Raw genomic sequence first — 12,293 nt, forward strand, 5'->3', positions numbered from 1 at the left:
CAGCACCAGAACAGAGAGAGAGAGAGAGAGAGAGAGAGAGAGAGAGAGAGAGAGAGAGAGAGAGAGAGAGCGAGAGATAGAGAGAGAGCAGTAAGGCAAAACAAACATGCAAACTTCCGAATCTTGTGGACCAGAAACGTTACAGATCTATAGAACTATATATCACAACTGTATAGTTTGATGAAGGTTTCATATTTGCTTGTTATGTATTAGACATTAAAAATCTGTGTTTACATTTCCTTTCTTTCCTTTGTAGAACTCTTGTTTTAAGCATAACCTTTGTAAAATCTTTGCTTAAAGCAATAAAAGCAGTCTCACTCAACTGTATAAGAAACATATTGCAAGGCATATTCTATCTAACTTAATGTTACTTCTCAAGCAAATGTATCTTGTTTTAAGGATTTTTTTACTGGAAAACAAGACTAAAATACAGATTTTTGCAGTGCTGTTCTTTGAGGTTGTAGATATCGATCATGTATTGACTGCATGATGCGAGAAATTCAATATGACGAATGATCTTGGGACGCTGTAGTTTTGTAATGTGCTTACACAAATGTGTTGGAGATGTTTGTGTGTGTGTGTGTGTGTGTATGTGTTTGGTTCACATATGTGACCCTGGACCACAAAAGCAGTCATAAGGGTCCATTTTTTCCTGAAAGCTGAATAAATAAGCTTTCCATTGATGTATGGTTTGTTAGGATAGGACAATATTTGGCCGAGATACAACTATTTGAAAATCTGGAATCTGAGGGTGCAAAAAAATCCAAATATTGAGAAAATCATCTTTAAAGTTGTCCAAATGAAGTTCTTAGCAATGCATATTACTAATCAAAAATATATTTACAGTAGGAAATTTACAAAATATCTTTATGGAACATGATCTTTACTTAATATCCTAATGATTTTTGGCATAAAAGAAAAATCAATAATTTTGACCCATACAATGTATTTTTGGCTATTGCTACAAATATCCTCCAGCGACTTAACACTGCTTTTGTGCTCCAGGGTCACATATGTCACACTATAAGGAGGCATGAGGAGTGCGTCCTTGTGCCACTCATTATTATGTATCATGTCAAAATGATAATTCGAAATGAAATATTAGTGTATATATTGTCTAATGACAGAACAGGCCAGCTAGTAAACCACAGATAGGCTAATGCAATCACATTAAATACTTGAAATGATAATACAGTATTGCTATACAAGCCATTACCCAGTGTTTTAAGCAAAACCGTTGGGATTTGGACAGACTACTAATTCCAAGGACTACAGCTGATTTTAGTAATTGTTCACAAGAAATACTCTTATATTAGAGTATAATATAATATAGTATAAGTGACTTACTGTCACTAATGATTATTGGTGAGTTTTTATTGCAAAGCAACAAAAATTTAAATATAAACCACCACAGTTTTTTTAGAAAAGCCGAAGCAAATTTATCCCGTTTGGGCTGCAAAAATCTGGAAAAAAAACTAAATCACGATGGCACTGACATAGGTGGATAAAATTCCATAAATGTTCATTGAAGGAGAGACCTGAGTTTTCTTTAGAAAATATAAATCTAGTTTAAAGGAATAATTCACCCAAAAATGAAAATTCTGTCACCATTTAATCACCAAACCTGTTCCAAACTTGTTGGTAACCAAACAGTTGACAGTAGCCATTGACTTCCACAGTATGGCATAACAAATATTATGGAAGTCATTGGCTACTGTCAGTTGCTTGGTTACCAATCTTCATTTTGGGGTGAACTATGCCTTTAACCCTTATAAGCTTTTCAGACATTTTTTATTTTATATATATATATATATTTATTTTTTATTTTATTTATTTTTTGTCAAACTGAGTGGTTCAAAACTAACACAGTCATACATTGTTTTTTCTAAGACAGAGCAATTTTTTTTTATTATTGTGTTGAATAAAATCTATATATCAGCCACAATGTTGAATGAAGGCACATAATAATGAAGCAGTGAGACTATAAACATCCAGAGTGCAAAAGGTTCATTCTCATACACAACACACATTCAGAGTGAGAGTGAAATGAATTGCAAAATTAAATGTAAAAAAATTAAGTAAGACCTAAATGACCTAAAATAATTTTTTAAAGTATATAATTTTGTCTAGTAAAAGTATAAGTATATAATTTTGTTGATACTGCTTCAGGGAATTGTTATATCATTTCATTAGGGAAAAAAAATTACACATTTACTGTTTTCCGTCCAAAAATAGCAGCCAAGATGTAGCCCTTTTTTAAAGATTGGGATAGCCCACGTTTCTCCTGGTGTGCTTTCAGTTGTTTCATTGCAATAAGAATATGAAATTTTTTGGCTTCATGATCCCAGCAAGGAAAGCAAAGCCTGTGATGAATCCCTTAAAAAGCTCACAATCATTTAATGTCTGTGCATTTCAGATTGCACTAACTTTTTATTGTTGTTTCTCATTCCTAACAGATCCAGGTGATTAAGATTGAGACGGAGGACAACAGAGAGACACGCTCAGCTAAAGATGCCCTTCTTCTGTGGTGTCAGATGAAAACAGCAGGGTAACATCTATAGTATATATCCCACAACTACCCATAACCAACCCAAAGACAATCATATTATATATCTATATCTATATATATATATATATATATATACAGTATATATATACACTACTGGTCAAAATAATAATTTGGGTTCCAGGTATTCCAATGCTTTTAGAAGAAGTCTTATGCTCACCAATGGTGCATTTATTTGATCAAAATACAGGAAAACAGTAATATTGTAAAATCTGTTTGAGTATATTTTCAAATGTAATTTATTCCCGTGATGGTAAAGCTGAATTTTCATCAGCTATCAATGTCACACGATCCTTCAGAAATCATTCTAATATGCCGATTTGCTGTTTAATTATCATTGTTGCTCGTTTATCATTAATGGTTCTTATTATTATGAGTGTGGAAAAAAGTTTTTGCTGTGGAAATTGTGATACATATTTTTTCTGGATTCTTTGATGAATAGAAAGTTGAAAAGAACAGCAAATTTCTTTTTGAAAAATAACTATTCTGTAATATTATAAATGTCTTAACTGTCACTTTTGATCAATTTCATGCATGGTTGCATCTTTTTTTTTTAATCTTATTTTTCCCAGTTTTTCGATTGGTGGTGTATCACAGTTTCCACAAAAATATTACAACTGTCATCATAGGAATAAATGATATTTACAATATATTTAAATATAATTTTTTTATTTATTTTAATAATCGAATCAAATAAATCCAGTCATGGTGAGCATAAGAGACTTCTTTCAGAAACATAAAAAAAAACATAATTATTCAAAAATTTTGGTAGTGTACGGTATGTTTTCTTTTAGGCCTTTATAGAAATACACATGATCTTCCTGTACATCTTTCATGATGTTTCATGTGTTTTGCCCCAGGTATCCTGAGGTCAACATTCACAACTTCACCACCTGCTGGAGGGACGGCCTGGCTTTCAACGCTCTTATTCACAGGCACAGGTCAGCAGTCAGACAGACACACATCATACTGACTAGGCTTCCTTCCATTCACATCATTGATAGAGGCTGTTATGTGAGCTGATTTCTGCTTGTGTGTTTCCCAGGCCTGATTTAATTGAATTCCACAAGCTGACCAGATCCAATGCAACACACAACCTCCAACAAGCCTTTAACATTGCTGAACAGAGTCTCGGACTCACCAAGCTACTAGACCCTGAGGGTAACGAACTGCATTTTACTCTCACTATATACAGTCAACACAATGTGAACATTTAAATGCACTAGTTGGGGCCCAGGTTTGATATTTTTTGTTATATTGATTCAGCTAAATAGCTGAATGATCACTCAAAACAATAACCATTTTCTCCCACCCAGATGTAAACACAGAAAATCCGGATGAGAAGTCCATCATCACTTATGTAGTTTCCTACTATCATTATTTCTCCAAAATGAAGGCCCTTATTGTAGAAGGGAAGAGAATTGGAAAGGTAGGGGGTGTTTTTGTGCATGTTTGATAGAGCTAAACCTCATTTAAATGAGGTTTAAAATGAGGTCCCCTCTCTTTTTTCTCTTTCTAGGTGCTGGACAATGCTATCGAAGCTGAGAAGATCATTCACCGCTACGTGGCTTTAGCGTCCGACCTGTTAGAGTGGATTGAGAGAACCATTAGCATCATTAGCAACCAGAAGTTTGCAAACTCGCTATCGGGTGTTCAGCAACAGCTTCAAGCCTTTACCACCTACTGCACCATTGAGAAGCCTATCAAGTAAGAGAGAATAAATGAAACAGTGTTGGCAGATGCTCCATGACTGCCAGAAAAATACTCAAACTATGACTGTGAATCATCTGGTTCTTTCAACGCTTTCTTACGCTACCATTTAAGGGTACTAGTCACTGTATTGTTGGTCAAAGGTGTTCCTACCCTTGTGAAAAAGAGGTGCGCTTAGTTATATTGAATGTGCACTTGTATCGTACTTCAAATCTTAAAAGTATATTTAAAATAAAATGTGCTTGCAGATAATATTAATGAAGAGAGAACGCTTTCACAACATTTTCTTAGCACACTTAAAGGGGTGGTTCACAGTTTTTTTTCTAGGCTTGATTGTGTTTATGGGGTGCAGTCTAACATGTGTTAATGCTTCGTTTTTTAAACATAATTCTTTTACTTTAAATAATAATTTTTCACATAATTTCCCTTTATTCCACACCGCTCTGTCCCTTCTCTGAGAAACGTGCTGATCATGTCCTTCTTTTATGAAGCCCCTCCCTCAGAAATAGGTGATGGGCTCTGATTGGTTAGCTAGTCCAGTGTGTTGTGATTTATTATAGAAGTCAGTGGCTACCAGCAACTGTTTGGTTACCAACACTCTTTAAAATATCTTAACTCGTACAGGTTTGGAACATCTCAAGGATAAATAAATGATGACCAAATTTTCATTTTTTATCTCTTTATCTCTTTAAATACACTTGTAAAGAGTGCAAGAGTGTGATTTAATAATCTTTTGATGTGCTTTAAAGAAGTACACTTAATTTTTTGTCTTGACTAACGTACTAAAGCACATGTGAAGTACTGTATGTGATTATAATTAAACTGTGTAGTGTTCTTTGATATTAAAGTTAAAGTAAATATATTTTAAATGTTAATGGATTGTTTTTTAACAGATTCCAGGAGAAAGGGAACCTGGAGGTGCTGCTTTTCACCATCCAAAGTAAACTCAGAGCTAATAATCAGAAGCCATATGTGCCTCATGACGGGAAACTTATCTCAGACATCAATAAGGTGTGTACTGTTTAGTTAATATGGTTCTTGACTGGTTACAGTGTAAAATTTTGTATTTTCGTATAACTAGAACAGGGCTGATTACCTTTCAGAAAAATACTTTTTTTTTGACAATTTTCATGTCATGTCATCTGATGAATATTTTTTATGTAATGTAAAAGCCTCAATTTTGATAAAAACAGTAATATTGTGAACAATGGCAAGTTATAATTATTTTCGATTTGAATATGTTTTAAAATGTAATTTATTCCTGTGATCATTCTAATACTGTATGCTGATTTTCTGCTCAGTTATTATCAATTATTTTGGAAAAACTTTTGCTTCATCATTTATGACTTTACTGTCATTTTATTTTTTGAATGCATCCTTGCTAAATAAAAGTATTAATTTATTTTTCTTGTTTTTTAAATTGTGCATCCTTCAAACTTTTGAATAGTAGTGTATCATGATTTCCACAATTTATGATGCAGCACAACTGTTCTCAAATAAGAACAAATGTTTCTTGAGCAGCAAATCAACATATTAGAATCATTTCTGAAGGATTATGTGACACTGAAGACTGGAGTAATGATGCTGAAAATTCAGCTTTGCATCACAGGAATAAATTACATTTTAAAATATATTCAAATACAAAACAGCTATTTTCAATTTTTAATAATATTTCACCATTTTAGTGTTTTACTGTGTTTTTGATTAAATAAATTCAGCCTTTGGTGGAAAAAAAAGACTTATTTCAAAAATATTTTAAAAATAATCTAAATGTTGTCAAACATTTCGTGTAAGTACCAATACTGATTGTGCCTAATTTTAATTGAATCAAATTTTATTTTAATATTATTATTGAAAGTAATATTTACCTACTATTTAACCTTTTCACATTTTATTTTATTTATATATATATTATCGAATAAATGAATCAAAATTATTGTATGATCATTAAAATTGTCTCACAGAACAATCCTCATATTTTGTTTTTCTCATGAAAGGCGTGGGAGAGACTAGAGAAGGCAGAGCACGAGAGGGGCGTGGCTCTTAGAAAAGAGCTGATTCGTCAGGAAAAGCTAGAACTTCTAGCTCAACGATTCGATCATAAGACCACCATGAGGCAGGCTTGGCTGAATGAAAACCAGCGTCTCGTCTCACAGGTGAGCAGAACAGAAAAATAAAACTCTAAAAAATGAAATACAGAGTTCTGGCATGAAACTCTAGATGGCGCAGTCCAATAGGTCTAACTCAATCTTACCTAATGACATCATTATCACATGGCACAGCTGATTGGTTCTCTCCTGTATCTGTAGCCAATGAGCTCGCTGCTCAACATTCAAATATATGATTAGTATTTGCAGTTGCAGCTTGCTTCAGAAACCCTCCACCTTCCCTAGCTCCACCTGTATAGATCTGCTACGAGGTGATTCGTGTATGCTATATGGGGGTTATTTTATGTATGTTATATTTGCAGCAGCAATATTTCTTACATGCTCACAGCAGCATGTTGTGGATGTACTGGCAGTAGCAAGTCTCAGCAGCATAGCAGATCTATTCCGCCAAGACCAAACACATTAACATTGTCACGTACATTACCATGCCAATCCCTCCGAGAGTTGTCACGACAGAACTGTATAAAATAAAACAGGTGACATTTTGCCTTAAAAGAGTGCTGCATTTTCCTCAGGATAACTTCGGCTATGACCTACCAGCGGTAGAAGCTGCCATGAAGAAACACGAGGCGATCGAAGCAGACATCCTGTCTTACGAGGAGCGAATTAGTGTCGTGGTGGAGCTGGCCAATGAGATAGAGTCAGAAGGGTACTATGACATCCGACGTATCTTGGCACGCAAAGAAAACATCCTTGGCCAGTGGAGCCTTCTGAAGGAGCTGGTGGTGGGGCGTAAAGCCCGTCTGGAGAAGAACCTGGCCCTGCAGAAGACCTTCCAAGAGATGGTCTACATGATCGACTGGATGGAGGAGATGCAGGTGGGTTGACTGTACCAATTTGACTTGTGATTTAAATCCCCACAAAAACATACATTGTGTATTACCAATATTTTCATTCAGTAGTCAAGTTGACACAATCAAACACACTTTTCTTGACCAAAGTGCCATATTCTTGCCCCAGGTTAAGTTGCTTTCTAAGGACTACGGCAAACATCTTCTTGAAGTGGAGGACATGCTCCAGAAACAGAGTTTACAGGAGGCTGACATCTCTATACAGGCAGACAGAGTTCAAACCCTCAACACTGCAGCTCTCAAATTCACCACTATTGAAGGTGAGTGCACCTTAAAACAGTAACATGATGAATATTGATTCAGAGACACTGTCTGGGGTCAAGACGTGATGGCAGATTGTGATATAAAGGTTTACTGGATGCGTTTCTTTCACTGAGATGTCCAGAGACCTCTGCAGGGTAGAGTGTGTAAAATAATAATACATGAGGAACTTGCATAATGCACCACAAGAGGGCTGGAGTTGCTTTGCTCTCTATTCAGCACACACTACTAAACCTTGTTGGTTCAGGGCCCAGCTCAATAATGACTATTTTCAGCTTTAAACTAAATGTTAAGTTTCCTTAAAGGGGTCCTATTATGCTCTTTTACAAAGTCTTGAACACGGCTTTAACATTCAAATACATTATTTTCTATGAGTGCAGGCACACCGGCGGCGTCTGTCCGCGGCGCCCAGCTACGTCGTGTTAAAGATTTTCTTTCTTTTGATCAAAAATACAGAAATGATAATACAATTTAAAATAACCGTTTTCTGTCTTCATGTATTTTAAAATGTAATTTATTCATGTGATGCAAGAAGCTGAATTTTCAGCATCATTACTCCAGTCTTCAGTGTCACATGATCCTTCAGAAATCATTCTAATATGTTAATGGTGTGCTCAGTAAACATTACTTTTTATTACCAATGTTGAAAAGAGTTAAAATGGTGATATAATTTTTTTCAGGATTTTTTTGATCAAGAGAAAGTTATATATACAGTATATATATATATATATATATATATACAGTATATATATTATTGCAGCAAGCTGGAAATTATACAGCTATAGTGTATCTCAATGAAAGATGCAGAACATACTGTTTAATTTGCAGTTTTAAGACTTTCTTAGTGCTTACAAGACTTTAACAAGTCATTTTTGCTAATCTGACAAAACCTATTCTTTGTTAGCCAGCTAAATAACATTACTTTGGTGACAAATCAGTGAAGCTTTTCTTCTTGTCTCTGTTTCTCACTCAGGTTACCAGCCGTGTGACCCTCAGGTAATTTGTAACCGGGTCAACCACGTCAACACCTGCCTGGAAGAATTAAAGCAGCTGGCTGCAAAACGGCGCTCGGAGCTGGAGGATTCGCGTGAGCTGTGGGCCTTCTTTCAGGAGGTAGAGGAATCAGAGAATTGGATCCGAGAGAAGACGTCCATCTTGGCCACGCAGAGCTGCGGGAAAGACCTGAGCAGCATCCTGCGACTGCTGCAGAAGCACAAAACCGTGGCTGGAGAGCTGTTGGCGCGACGTGCGTTACTTCAGCAGACCATGATGAAAGGCAAGCAGATCCTCACCCAGAAGAGCTTCGGTACGGCTGGAATACAAGAGCGACTGATGGAGGTCAAGGCCGAGTGGAAGAGACTGGAGGACCAGGCCGCACAGAGGCTGTGTAACCTACAGGAGGCGCTGGACTTTTTTCAGTTCAGCACCGAGACGGACGATCTTCTAGCTTGGCTACAGGACGCTTACAGGCTCGTTTCTAGCGAGGACTTCGGACATGATGAGTATTCAACGCAGTCTCTTCTTAAAAAGCACAGAGGTGTCCGAGAGAGTATCGATAAACACCGTGTACAAGTGGTGGGCCTTCGGAAACACATGGTTGTGTTGCCAATGCATTATCGGGAGCTGGATGAGGTGCGAGCGCGCATGGCTGAGACGGAGCAGCTCTACACAGAGGTGGCGGAAGTTGCCGTGTTGCGGCAGCAGTGGCTTCATGACGCGCTGGCTGTGTATCACATGTTTAGTGAGGTGAACGCCTGTGAGGTGTGGATCGATGAAAAGGAGCAGTGGCTGAACAGGATGGAGGTTCCCGAAAGACTAGAGGACGTGGAGGTGATCGCACACAGGTAGGAGCATTCACCAGGTGTTTGCTTGTCTACTGTGACCCCAGAAAATATTTAGAAATGTCATTGCATTGGAAATCAAATTTTTGACTTTTTTTTTTGAGACATTTTTGCAACCTAGGCTCATTAGAAAAATGCACCTGTGATGTCATTTCTGCAAGTGCTTTGTATTTTTTAATTTCTGATAAGAACCAGACAATCTGAGCATATCACGCCAGTTCTCAGGTCCTTACACTGGCTTCCAGTTACATTTAGGATTGATTTTAAAGTACTTTTACAAGTTTATAAATCACTCAATGGCCTAGGACCTAAATACATTGCAGATATGATCACTGAATATAAACCTAAGAGACCACTCAGATCATTAGGATCAAGTCAGTTAGAAATACCAAGGGTTCACACAAAACAAGGGGAGTCCGCTTTTAGTTATTATGCCGCCCACAGTTGGAATCCGCAGTGTATTTAAAAGAATGTTTAATTAAAGTGTGCCCTGTAGTAACTGTGTTTGATTTGAGATGTTGTGTCTCAGGCCTTGAGCTGTGGCCCACCGGTGCGTCCTCGGACTGTTTTTTGTGTGGGTGGGTCCTTGATAGGTGTGTGTGTGTGGTGTGTGTGTGTGTGTGTGTGTGTGTGTGTGTGTGTGTGTCCATGAATTGAGAATGATTCAGACTGAGTCATGTTTTCTGGAACAGAGTCGTTTTTATTATGCATCATCCAAGCCTTACTCTAGATCGTAACAGAATTATGTACAATGGGATGTAGTACAAATTTTCCAGTCAAAAGTTATTTTGAATTAACGTTTTTTAACATTTAATTTATTAAAACATTTATTAATTAATTTTCTAGGAATAGGAATTTGTTAGTTTATGCAATTTATATATTTAATTTATATTAATTATCCTCCAATACAATTTTTTTCTGCTAATTTCTTATTAGCAGATATTGGATTTTTTCAAATAATTTTTTAAAGGTTTAGATCATCATCTAACACCCTGTCTGCACCAGACACATTTGTAAACCTTAGGAACATTGTAAGAGTTGTTGTGCATACGTAATGATAGCAGAGCTGCATGCTTTCGAGCATGGAAAATTCTGCTAAATACATAAATGTAAATTAGTTATGCTGACAAAACTTAACTTAACTTTCTAGAACCAGCAAGAATGTTGCTCAAGAAACAAGTGCTGCTTGGGGAAATAAGCTTATTAGTGAGAAGGACATTCTCATTCTAGATCAGTGGCTCTTAAAGCTTATGGAAATTTGAAAGTAATTTTCAAATTTGAATTTTGACTATAATTATTTTTTATTTTTTATTTACAGAAAGTATGAGTGCCTATCGATTAAAAGAAGTTGCAAAACTAGTACTAGTGGGCCTTCAAATATTGTTGAGGACAATGAATAGCCTTGAAGTCAATAAGGTTGAAAACCGCTTTTCTAGAGAGTATTTAATAGGATAAAATTGCATATACATCTCTGCAAACCAGTGCTATTTTAGTAGCATTGAGATATTATTATAGCTGTACATTTAAAATTATTTTTTATTTTTGTATCTTCCACTTTCATTAATTCTAGTTAACATTTCATAATTTCTTTGTGTTTGTGATTTTTATTAGTTTTTTTTAATATGTCTATAATGTTTTCCATTTTTTTTGTTATTTTAGTACATCAAGTATAAGTACATGAAAATGAGAAATGTTCCTTATTTTCTGAAATATATATACAGTATTTTTTATTTTAGATCATGTTTATTTTATTTCGAGTATTTATTGATTGATTGATTTGATTGAAGGATTGTAGTTTTAGCTTTAGAGGAGTTTAATGACCCTGCTGTGAACAAAGATGAGTCATCAATATTTTGGACCATTTAAGAAAAGCTGTAAATCTTACATGCACTTATGTATAATAAAAGCTAATGTTGTTAACTTTTAGCACTAGCATATTGATGACCTCAAAGCTAACAGTCATCAGTGTTTAATAGGGCTGTGTATCGGCAAGAATCTGGCGATACGATACATATCACGATACAGGGGTTGCAATGCGATATGTTGCGATATATTGCGATACTGTAAGCAAGATGATATATTGGGATATTTCTTATTTTAGGAATAGGAGAATATGATATAATTTTAGGAAAACTGTCATTTAGAACACACCACCATATGCAAACCTTAGCAAAAAAAAATCCATTTACATACATATATACAGTATATATATATATATTAACAAGAACACAGTGGGATCTGCATTTGCATTAATCTGCCCCTGTAACATTCAACGCTATTGAACCACTTTTTGTGCAGAACGAGTAAAGGGGTAACAAATAAGTGCTTGCAGGAGTCAGATTTAACTGATCATGGGTCGAGAGGAGGGATGCCCTACAAGACCATGCTGGAGGATTTGCTACTCAACAGATCCAGAGCTCATTGACAAATATCGTATATCGTAAGATGCGCTCCCTTTACTCAGAGTGCGCATGATCGCGAAATCGAAAGTGAAAGTGAACAGCACGAGCACTCATTCAAAAGAGATTTAAATACTTCCCATTGATAGCGGCTCCCTTATACGCGAAAATTATATAGCATTGCGTTAGCAGCGCAAAAGGTCGTGGGTTCGATTCCCAGGGAACACACATACTGGTAAAAAATGTGTAACCTGAATGCACTGTAAGTAGCTTTGGATAAAAGCATCTGCTAAATGCATAAATTATAAATGAATTATTATTAGAATGTTTGTGGGAGTGGGCGGGACTAGACAAACCTTGCAGGAGAGGAACGCACACATTGTCACTGTTTAAGTTCAGAGGTAAGAAGAGTGCTGTCTAGCGGTCGGGATATAAACTTAAAATGAAACGAATGGCCATGAATTTTGTATACATTTATTTTTTTTATATATCGGTAT

The 12,293-nt window shown here is 35.9% G+C and overlaps 1 protein-coding gene across 1 annotated transcript in view; it reads left to right on the top strand.

The window, feature by feature from the left end:
• The window catches only part of LOC107576207 (spectrin beta chain, non-erythrocytic 4), a 65,094-nt gene that overhangs the window by 5,441 nt on the left and 47,360 nt on the right, over positions 1 to 12,293 (top strand). The window contains 10 exon segments of the mRNA XM_016262436.1: positions 2,457 to 2,548; positions 3,427 to 3,507; positions 3,612 to 3,727; positions 3,883 to 3,995; positions 4,086 to 4,273; positions 5,170 to 5,287; positions 6,274 to 6,432; positions 6,960 to 7,262; positions 7,405 to 7,555; positions 8,530 to 9,400. Of these exon segments, the coding sequence (XP_016117922.1) occupies positions 2,457 to 2,548; positions 3,427 to 3,507; positions 3,612 to 3,727; positions 3,883 to 3,995; positions 4,086 to 4,273; positions 5,170 to 5,287; positions 6,274 to 6,432; positions 6,960 to 7,262; positions 7,405 to 7,555; positions 8,530 to 9,400 (2,192 nt within the window).

The sequence above is a fragment of the Sinocyclocheilus grahami genome, unplaced genomic scaffold, assembly GCF_001515645.1.
Source record: "Sinocyclocheilus grahami isolate Dianchi unplaced genomic scaffold, SAMN03320097.WGS_v1.1 scaffold31.1, whole genome shotgun sequence".
NCBI classification, from domain to species: Eukaryota; Metazoa; Chordata; class Actinopteri; order Cypriniformes; family Cyprinidae; genus Sinocyclocheilus; species Sinocyclocheilus grahami.